The sequence below is a fragment of the Bombus fervidus genome, chromosome 14, assembly GCF_041682495.2.
Source record: "Bombus fervidus isolate BK054 chromosome 14, iyBomFerv1, whole genome shotgun sequence".
NCBI lineage: Eukaryota > Metazoa > Arthropoda > Insecta > Hymenoptera > Apidae > Bombus > Bombus fervidus.
In genome coordinates this window covers 1291388-1302311 of record NC_091530.1, presented here as the reverse complement: position 1 = coordinate 1302311, position 10924 = coordinate 1291388, and the positions used below count along the sequence as shown (strand labels likewise).

The 10924-nt window shown below is 34.4% G+C and overlaps 1 protein-coding gene across 1 annotated transcript; it reads right to left on the bottom strand.

The window, feature by feature from the left end:
* Positions 1-3438: 3438 nt before the first annotated feature.
* On the bottom strand, positions 3439-10770 carry LOC139994461 (ubiquitin-conjugating enzyme E2 Q2). Its single transcript, XM_072017120.1, has 6 exons — positions 10476-10770; positions 8337-8684; positions 8088-8247; positions 7823-7974; positions 7269-7563; positions 3439-6819 (listed from the first exon to the last, which is right to left on the bottom strand). The coding sequence occupies exons 1-6, from the start codon at positions 10635-10637 to the stop codon at positions 6788-6790; spliced, it is 1149 nt and encodes a 382-aa protein (XP_071873221.1). The 5' UTR covers positions 10638-10770; the 3' UTR covers positions 3439-6787.
* Positions 10771-10924: the final 154 nt, after the last annotated feature.

Genomic DNA, 10924 nt, shown 5'->3' with positions numbered 1-10924 from the left:
AACAAGCATCCCTTGATTTACTAAAACAAGAGAAAATTATACGTTTCGATACGTTCGTCTCTTGTTCGTATCCTTTATCGTTCGTTTATTTTTAAAATAATACAGAACGGAATTTTTATCATTGAAAAATAGCTTCGTTCGTGACATTATTTCTTCCAATCAATAAAAAGCGAAATATATTCTAAATATCTAAAGTTTTGCCTATCACAGTTTCAATACGATTCCATAAAAGAAACTCGAAGAAAGCAGAAACAGCGGATGTTTTGACACGATTTCCCAAATTTGTATTCTATTCACCTACAGTTTAGAAGATTCCAAGTTCCAACGTTGAAGTTTCAAGTGACCCTATCGTTGGTCACAACACGTACGATCTTTTGGAACAACTTTCGCATAAACAAATAAAAATTTGCAAAGCTTCTTCATTGACGCCATTGATTTCCGAAGCGCAAGAAGATGCGCTTAAATCGATACTTCCAAAAATAACAAGAGTATAATTCTCTTAGAATGATCGATAATCGATAATCGTACGGAAATATTTTTGTGCTTTTTAGAATTCTCGTCGATGAATAAAATAACTCTGCAAAATTTCCTCGTCGTTTAGTAGCTCCATTACGACATTGTACTTTCCTTTTTAATTTTTATTTTTTTTATACACGGGGAAATCCTCATGGACACCCGCCGCTCTCCCGGGAAGCGGCGAGGTAGTGTCAGACGCTCAGCCGAGGTGCCCCGCGACCTCTTTCGAATTACTGCCGGGGCACTCCTGCGTCTTCTCCTGTCTGAGGGAGTCATTCCTTGGTTAGTTCGGGCATTGGGAGGGACCACCCCTCTCAACGCTATCCCCTGGGCCGTCGTGCAAGTCTGAGGAGATCCGGATCCTCCTCGGTGTGTCGGCCCCTATGACCATCTAGGGTAGCGCAGGGCCGTCCTTCGGCGCGGAACCCTGCAAGGGTGAGATGCTCCCACCCTCTGATGCTCCACCCGCTCTGTTCGTTCCTTTACGAGCATTACGCCTTCGCAATATGAACGGACTACGAGGAAGTCTTGTTGCCCCCTCAGCATCGCTTTCGCGACTGACGAGGGATTTAATCTCTCGCCAATCGCTAGCCGTAAAATACGACGTGGGGCTTCCCACGCTGGACAAATTTGCAACGTTTGCTAGGCCGTGTCCTTGGTGACAGACCGCAGTGGTGACAGGCGTTCGTCGCATCTCTTCGGATTTTCTGCAGGTATTCCCCGAATACTCCGTGTCCTGCGAGCACCTGCGTCATCCGCAAGGCAGCGGATCTCTCCAAGCCTCCCAATTATTACGACATTGTACTTGCGCGTTGATTAATCCAGTGGTTGTTCCATTGTTCGTCGTAAATTTACAACTGTTCTCGTTCGCTCGATTCAGGACATTTACGCGTTTAAAGATGAACGAATCTGAAATTAAATATTATCTAAGCTGCTTTGCAATATAAGCATTATCGATCGAAATACAATTGGAATTATCAAAAATCATAAATATATCTTTCTCGACAAAACGTTATTGAAGGAATTACAGCAAAAATCGACAAAGAAAATTTTCTTCGTGTATCTTTTACTAAAAAGCGCTGTTAATAAAATAAAATAAAATAAAAATACGCTATTAATAAAATAAATGTACAAAAGCAAAATTTACGATAGACGATATAAAAGAATCGTATTTGTTGTTATTATTATTGTACGTATTATCTCATCCTTGAAGAAATGAAGGGGGAATGAAGAAAATTAACTGGCATCAAAAGAACCATCTTTTTTACCTTTATTATCGAAATTCTTTATTTTCTGTGTCTCGTAGCTCTATGTGTAGGTGTGCATGTATATGGAGTAGGAGTAGGAGAGAGAAAGAGAGAGAGAGAGACAAAGTATAATCTTCGTTTATGCTAGAAATATCGAAATATTCACTTAACGAGATATACATTACGTGGCGGCTTATCTTTACTTTTCTTTCTTACTAAGACGCGTAAGACCACCTTAAGATCATAGATCGACGATGAAGCGACCAGCGAGCCGATTTCACTTTGTTATATTAAGCGATTAACTCATTAATTGAATAGGCAGATACAGTGGATAGGGAAAGTCGTGTGTAATGATTGTTTTTTTGTCTTTTTTTTTCCCCGTTTATTCTACGTACCCTATCTTTGTCGTTTTTTGTAAAAAGAAACTGTTTGGCTAAAAAGAAATTTGGCTAAAAATGATAGTCCGGTGCCCGTCCCTAATGGGGAAAAAAGATGAGTAAAAGAATTAACTCGTTCAAGAGTAGTGAAACAACGTGCAAGAGTGGAGAAAGTACTGGAGAACGTAAGTAAAGTAACTTACAACGTTGATTTGTCCTTTGTCAGGCTAAATATATATATATTAGAGCACTACGCATATTGGCAACGTCGGTGTTCAATGCAAAATTCCTTATAGCGCCGCGGATAATTAAATTTGAACTTTATAAAGTTGTAGGATCTAAATGGAAAAAGAAATAGCGACCAAAAAAATATTACATAAATGCTTACAAATCCTTTTTATAATCATAATGTTAAAAGACAGAATTCAAATACAAGTAAACCGAGCGCAAATAAATTGCAAATGGAATGTTGGCCCTTAATGGATTAAGAAAACTACTTTTTAGAAAACTTCTTAGAAAAGCACGGTGTCGGGAAAGCAAGGGAGAACTTGAGACCCTCTAATAACAAATTCACTATTTTTGCCACAAATACATTCGAAAACTAGGCACATTTATATTCGCAAATCTTTCTTCCGATCTGTTTAACCGGAAACACCAGTATCGTCCTATATTTTACACGAAATCAAATACATAAAAAATAGAGCTTTCATTACGATACAGGCCGATCGTTTAGCGTTCGGTTACTCGCCCATAGCAATTAGAGAATAGAACATCGTGATAACGCACAAATCTTAAGAGTGGAAAAAGGAACGCAAGAAGTATCTTCATTTTTTTTTTTTTAACCAGTCTTCAAATCGACAGTTCATTGTAAAATCATCGTGAAAAATTCAAAGTTTCGTTCAAACATATCGCACGTATACAAACTACTGTCGTTATTTAAGAAGCGAATCCGTAAAAAATCATTTACTTTTACTTACTACGCTTTTGTTTCAACGCGCTCTTCTTCGTTTTCTTTGTAATTACAACCAAAGGGAAATTCGATTTACTTTGATCAAAGAAACACAGTATATTTCCTTTGTGTAAATTATATTATAATTTCGATGCAAAAGTAAGGAGAAATTTTTGCTTAATATCTTTCTATCGTTTATCGTTTGTAAGATATCTTTTTAATGAATTTTAACAAATAACAAAAGAGCCAAGACTTCGATTTGGAAATTCGTGTATACTCAAATTTCTATTCGTGTATTTCATCGAATATTAATAACGATCAAATAAAAAATACACATAATAAAAATAAATTTTACAAAAATTCTCATTACTTCTGCATCTACGAAGGAGTTCGTCTCGTTTAACAGCTAAGAAAAATGAGCATGAATTTACGGATAATTGGTATAAACCATGAGATATAATTCGCTTTTAATCGATCTTATTACGTCAGTATTTCGTCGACTCTTTTAGTTTCTCTAAGAACTTCGAATTAGTTGTACGAAAGAAAAAAAAAAGTGAGAGATAATAGTAATTACTTTTATAATAAGAAGAAGAAACGTAAGAACGTTTAATTTTTAAAAACGGGTACTACCAACGATATTTGTAGCAAAAATATACAGGCCACGTGGCTGCTTACAATATACGCTCCGCAAATTCTTAAAAGGAAAGAAAAACTTAACGAACGCGAGAGAAATGAAAAGTTATTTTTCTTCTTTTTTGTTTTTTTTTTTTTTTTTTTTATCTTCTTTTGACAAAGAACATAACGGTTAACGACGTCAAAACAACCATCACTCAGTGTCAGTCAGGCGCGGCTGTACAAATCATTGATACCCACTGACAATGAGCTCATCGATTGTACACCTATACTTAAGAATCTAGATTTTATTACGAAACTGCTCGCACGAATTTCACAAACGATTTCTTATTTTCTTTTTGCTTTACTTTTTTCTTCTTTTTCCTTTAATTACACCACGAAAAAGAAACTATTGACCCATGCTACTTCGCTCGATTATTCCAATAATTATATTTACGGATGCATCGTACATGCGTTATTGCCAATAACATATGTACCGCTTCATCTTCGTACCGTTGTTTCTTGAACAACCTCACGGACATAAACTGAGATACATATTATATTTTCCCGTGCAATTCGGTGTGTCGAACATTCGAAAAACTTAGTTACAGTCATTTAAATTACACGATGAAAATATTATATTATTCGTTGAAATTCACGTACATTTCGAATTCATAGTTTTTTCCAATTTACAGATATATAATAGCGCAGTGATCAAACGAATCGCCGTTCGAACGTGTTTCGTCGATTAATTGATACAAATTTGCATATGTACAACGTACGAAGATGAAACACAAGGAACGGAATATGTATATTTATATACACGAATCGGAGCATGTGTTGTGAATGCATAATATGCACGCATGTAAATGTATATCTCTGTATAATATGACGTGTGTAGTATATGTCTGTGTGTTTGCGCGCGCGCGCGCTCATGTGCGTGCATGCGTGCGTACGTGTACGTGTGTCTGATGTATGTGTATCCTTGTAAAATGTACGTCGCGTTTCATGTACGTATGTATGTATGTACGAAACATTTCGCATAGACGTTCTGGGAGTGGAATCAAGATATCTCGAGTATATGAAAAGCAATCGTTTTTAAAAATGTAGAAATTCGCTTGTTAATAAACGTATACGCAATAGTTTGGCCATCGGTCTTTGCCATACAAGGATAATAATTTTTATCGACTACTATCGTTAACTAGGGATGAAGTCATCGTGAAAAAAGAACCGGAAGTCCATAATTGTTTGTTTCTTTTATAGACAGGGGAACGATACCCGTTCGATTAGAAGAAAATGTTTTCACGAAGAAAAACGCACGAGGATAGCATAGTCTCGTAAATTTCAAATACATGTGCAATAATACATGTGTATATAATTACTTTTTTTTTTTTTTTTTCTTAAGAAGCGGTAATTCGTTTTTCGCAATCCTAATGGTGCCTTTAATGTACGCGTGTTCGCTTGTTATGCCTTATCGTTTCCTTTAACTGGCCAGTGTAAACTCTACTGTGGCACAAAGAAATTTCGACGATTACTCGCGTAATTTCACGTTCAATACGTCGTGTAAATAGAGCTTCGATTGCAAATAAATTGTCACGATATATATTTATGTGTATATATATGTATATAGAATACCACTAAAAATTCGCTTGAGCGTACGCCCAACATACAGACCAAACCTTCATATCAATCTCAAGCACACATCAACCGCTTTGTAAACGATATAACAAAAGTAGCTTAACAAACGAAGCACACAACCAAATGGCGAATCCTACATTGTTTTGCATATTGTTATTTTTAAATTTAATAAAAAGTAATATGGACTTCGAAGAGCATTAGAGTTTCGAGAAATTAACACACGAACGTGTAATCTGTACATCTATACAACCCTTAACTGTGTAGTAGTCAATTATGTTAAGGAAATACATACTACCTAGTATTGCTATACGGTTTCTTTATTTATAAGAATGTTTGACAATTAAAACGTAAATTATAAAATATTTTGCAGAATGCAACCTCGAATAAAGTTTGGTTAAAGATTAAATATGAATAATTAGAAAGCGGACAACGTAAAGCATTAGAAATATATACGTTTATTATTTTAATATCTAACAAAATAAAAATGTAAAAAGTTTCTATTTGATAAAAGAAAATAATATAATTTCATTAGTCTGTTAAATTAAATCATTCGTGAATAAGATATTTTCATCCTTTGCATAGTATGTAGAATTACAAGTAATACTATAACCTCTAAAGCCTCATTGTATGTGATGTTAATTTTCTTAAAATCATGTACTATCTCGAAATACTCTAGAACTGTGATGATTTAGTTGTGTGCTCGTTCACATTATCGAATCATGTTGATCAATGAATGAAAGCATCGAGTAAATACAAAAGGTAATAGCAAAATTCGCTTTACCCCCAGAAACATCGCTATTCTCATATCAGATTCGTTTACTGTCTACTTTTAACAAATGTATATGTCCAAACAAACTTACTTATGAATTGCACAATGAAAAAATTAAGATACAATAAGATAGAATGGAACGAATCAAAGCTCACAATGATAAAAAAACACTTAGAAAAATTGTCAATATAACTATCTAAGTTGATAATCGTCGTGTTCCCTCTGTTGAAAGAAAGGAAGCACGGATTGCGCAAACGCATTTTCACAGAGAATGTTTACACTGTTTCGTACGTACGTACAACATGTGTACTCACGAAAAGAGAACTAAGATTAATGTTATTTGGAATAATTATGATCCTTAGTAATTCCAAACGTAAGAATCAATTCCAGATAAAAATGATTACATCTCACATTCACAAATGCGATTGGCGATTTAATCACTAATTACTGAAAAATCTATGCATACATAATCAAACACTTCACTGTTTGCGCGGCAGCCTTTTCAGCTATTAAACGAATTACGCATTAGATTAATTCAGTATCTTAAGTTACCACCTAGTTAATGTTGTGTTTTGTGTATCAAATCATTATCGTAACAATTATTTGTTGGGCACACACCGAATTAAAGTCTCAGCTGTAAGCACGCGTCAAACTTTTCTTTCTCCGTGATTCATATTCATTAGCCATCCTCTTTTGGAGGGGTAAACCAACCTATAAGAATATATAACAACATAATACCATGTATATCGATGTTTCAGAAAGAGATGGAAAAACATACGTCAAAAGTAAAAGATTAAGAGCCGCGTGATACAAAGATCTACTAATATAACAGAATCTTATAGGATTGCATCGTTAAATCTCAAGTTAGGAATGCAAATAATAATATAACGTATGAATATCAACGTTATATTAATGGAAAAAAAAAAAAGGAAAGGAAAAAGAGAAGCGGCATATATTTCTAAAATTATCCTTCCCAAATTATTTCAATCAATATTGTTAAAGAAACGCGCATTAAAAAACATATTATATAATAACGATAATGAAAAATTCATCGTCTAAATAACGCTAAACATTAAACTCATCGTCTTCTCATCAAATATTCTTCCTATTGCAAAAGTTTTACATACATGATGAAATGAGAAATAAAATGACCGTCTTACCATTTTTTTCATGTATTTGTACAAGAGACTTGAACGACTGTTGTGCACGTGCTAGACTGTATTGACCTTGACCACACACTTTGCTAGCACTACCTGGTCCTTGAAATTGTATGCGTGCTTTTCCCTTCACTAGTGTTGCCGAAATCTGCATGATAACTGCCTCCACTGTATAGGCTGAACTCCAACCTTGTTTCGTTAAGAGTTCCATGCAAATTGCACCTCCTATAAGGACGTAACCACCAGAGATCATGGGATGCACAACTCTGACAAATGGAGGTTCGAATGGGTAAGTTTCCTGCAATCACAAGAATAGAGAAATTTTTCTTAATTTTACAAAATCAATAACCTAAATATCAATATCATGCGAATTAACAAAATTTCCAAAGTATTTACCAAACTACATTGATATCATATGTAATTAAAACATCAAGATATAATAAACAGATTCTTAAAAGTGACGATGTATTACTTATTATCTAAAACACAACTAGAATCAATAATTTTGATTTACACAAAATTCATACAATAAAAACACTTGCAAGTTAATGACATACCTTAAAAAGCATGTTAAGGAGAATACTGTCTTTGCCTTCCTTTTCTTTTAGAAGTATGAGATCGCTGTGTAAAGGTGAATCAGGATCAACACACATCAGCCTGACATTCCATTCATACAAACTGTCATTTACTAATTCTATGCTGTACATTCCTACAACAAATTTAAGTAAATACTTGAATATGTCGATAAATCTGCATTTTTCTTCTATAACATGACTATTAAGCTGTCTTGATACAACCGTAGAATGAAAAACATGTTACTACCTTTTTTGAAACTGTCACTCCGATAAATGTCGCGCAATTCTTTCATAAGTCTGTCTGTGGCTTGCACACTGCCACAGACAGATCCTTTTAAGTAATCTTGTCTTTGATTTTGTCTCAACCTTTCTAACGTTGCAAGATGTTCCAATTCTATTTCTTCACCCTTAAAAATTCAATTCGTATCAGTATAAACCAATACAAGTATAATCTACATATTAAAATAATCATTTTATTTAATGTTAATTTATTTACCTTACTCTTTGCATTGGCATCCCCTTCGTCCATATCTAAATGTAGGTCTTCCTCCGCATCGCTTTCTTCATCATCATCAATATCTTCTATATCTTCAGCTTCCATCCTTTGTGCCGCTGCTTCGTTTGATCCTCCTAAACGTAACGGATCCAAAGCTGTCCTTAACCGTTCAACATCGGGTGGTTCAGGTAATGAGTGAAGTCTACATAATTCTTTCAAGAGAATCCCAACTTGATTAATGACATGGTTGTCACGGCCTGTAGTAGTACTTAAAATTTGTACCGCATTTGTAACACTTGTTTCCTCTGATTCCGCAAACCAAACTGGTGGTGTAGAAGGATAGGTTTCCTATGACATTCATTAAAGTTCATATAATCACTTTATAGAGCGAAACGGTAATAATCTTAATTTAATTTTTATAATATGTAATATATGTAATGATATATTACTTTACATAATATTGAATAACAATAATGAATATTTATATAATATATTTCCATAAACTTGATAGTTTTCAATATTGCAATTAACTACTTTATTCAAAAAATATTATAATTTTCCTCAACATAGTTCATTTGTTATTTCAACTAAAACAGAAAATTGTCTAAATATAAAATGAACTACCACTACTTTAAAGTATGTGTACAATAATAAAATCCTCTAACAAATTAAAAAATATGTTTACCAATTGTTATGCATATAAAAATTACTGATAAAAATTAGTTACTTAATTGGGTGTTTAAAGCTGACTCATAAAGTAGAAAATATTTTAAGATTCTAAAAAAAAAAAGGCTATAGTAAAAAAGATAATAGACATGAAAATTCTTAAATTGTAAAATAGTTGTGCTCGACGATAATTCGTGAAATAAAAGATTACATTAAAAAGCAACTATAATAAACGGCGAATGTTTATCGCGGTCGTATACACGATATTTAAATATGGATTTATCGGCAATTGTAGTTAGCTCAGCGTCGGTGCACGTCCATGCATGTGCGTAACAGAAATCTCATATTATTAATTAGCAATACCAGACCATATTTTCTCAATGAAACAAATGAACAAAAATTGTCAATTTTGTAACAAACGAATAGTTAAAACAAGAACAATAATACGTTTCACTAATATCTATTTGAATCAAATTTGTAAGTCCAACATTTGTTTTGATACACGCAAAATGAAAAGATAGGTTTGAATACGCTCGAATTGTTAAAACGCTAAATAATTTTATTCGCAATCGACCTTTAATGAAAGAAAACACAACTATTATAAATTTCGACTTGCATTCGGAGCTCCATAACAAAAGAAACATAGAGCGCAAATTTTTTTTTAAACACATGCGATTATACGCGATGACTTATTGTTTACACAGGCTGATAATAAAATTTCTGCATGGATCCGAATTTAAAATTAATCGCTACAAATTAATGAACTCGACTCTAAATAATATAAACCGCTATATAGTAGAGAATAAACAATTATTTATTTTTAGCATTGATACGTTAACTATCATAGCTTCGGAGTAGTTAAATGAAAATTGAAAGTAATTTCATAATAAAAAAGCGAACGATGATGGCAACGATGGTAAGAGGAACGTACATACATGGATATGCTCATTGTTATCTAATTTATCTATAAATATTATCTGGCGTACACAAAATTAGTAAGTAGTTTGGTAATCGTGATATAACTGTCTAAATGGCACCGATTCTAAACGAACGACTTGTTTGTTGCAAATTGCAAACACAAAAATGGACAGAGAGAACAGATACCATTACGAGGGGCTTACCCTCTATTTGTGACATACATTGACCTCTAGCGCAATATTAATTCGTCTGAAAATCTCCACGGAAACTAGCTGATTGAGGTGAGAAAGGATCGATCGTAACTACAACAAAACGTACAGAACAATAAGAAACTATGGAGAGGACAATGCGTACATGATAGACACGGTATACGTGCTTCCGAGCATGGCTCTTGTCAAAAGCCTCAAATAACAACACGACTGTTATTGTTTCTTTGTCCGATCGGTCGTAGACAGCGACGAAACTTAACACGCTATCCATATAAAAATGAAAATACTGTCGATTGTTCCGAATCGATTTACTGTCTCAAATCGCATCCATGCTTGGTACACTTACTGTAATATTGGCGTGTATTTCGTATTTCTTCCCATTTTTACCGACGAACCTGCAGCTGAGTTCGTCCACACTCGCAGACATTATCTGAAATCTCTCATGGCTCTTAGGGAAGACGGACTCAAGAGTTTTAATCTCCTGCTTAAGGGTGTTCAAACAAGCCATTTGGGGGAGCGAACGAACGTGCCGGACCCCAAATTTTTCGGCGGTGCTTGTTCCAAAAAGTACAGCAACCCGAAAGAAACACGACGTACCCGATGACTGCCCGACAAAATGGCGACCGCAACTGACCAATTCGGCCAGTCTCGTACAATTTCGTTCTCACTCGTCACAGATGGCAGCACTGAAACATTCAAACACTCGTGACGTCTTTCCGGTACAGCTGAGTGCCGCTCAACGTGTTGTGGCATTTAAAACGAAATCCGGATAATATACAATTGCTCACGAAAGTA

Coding starts and splice junctions, on each gene's coding strand:
- LOC139994461 (XM_072017120.1), bottom strand. CDS start 10,637: ATGGCTTGTTTGAACACCCTTAAGCAGGAGATTAAAACTCTTGAGTCC. Junction 8,685..10,475: donor AAATACACGCCAATATTACA/GTAAGTGTACCA, acceptor TGAATGTCATAG/GAAACCTATCCTTCTACACC. Junction 8,248..8,336: donor ATGCCAATGCAAAGAGTAAG/GTAAATAAATTA, acceptor TGAATTTTTAAG/GGTGAAGAAATAGAATTGGA.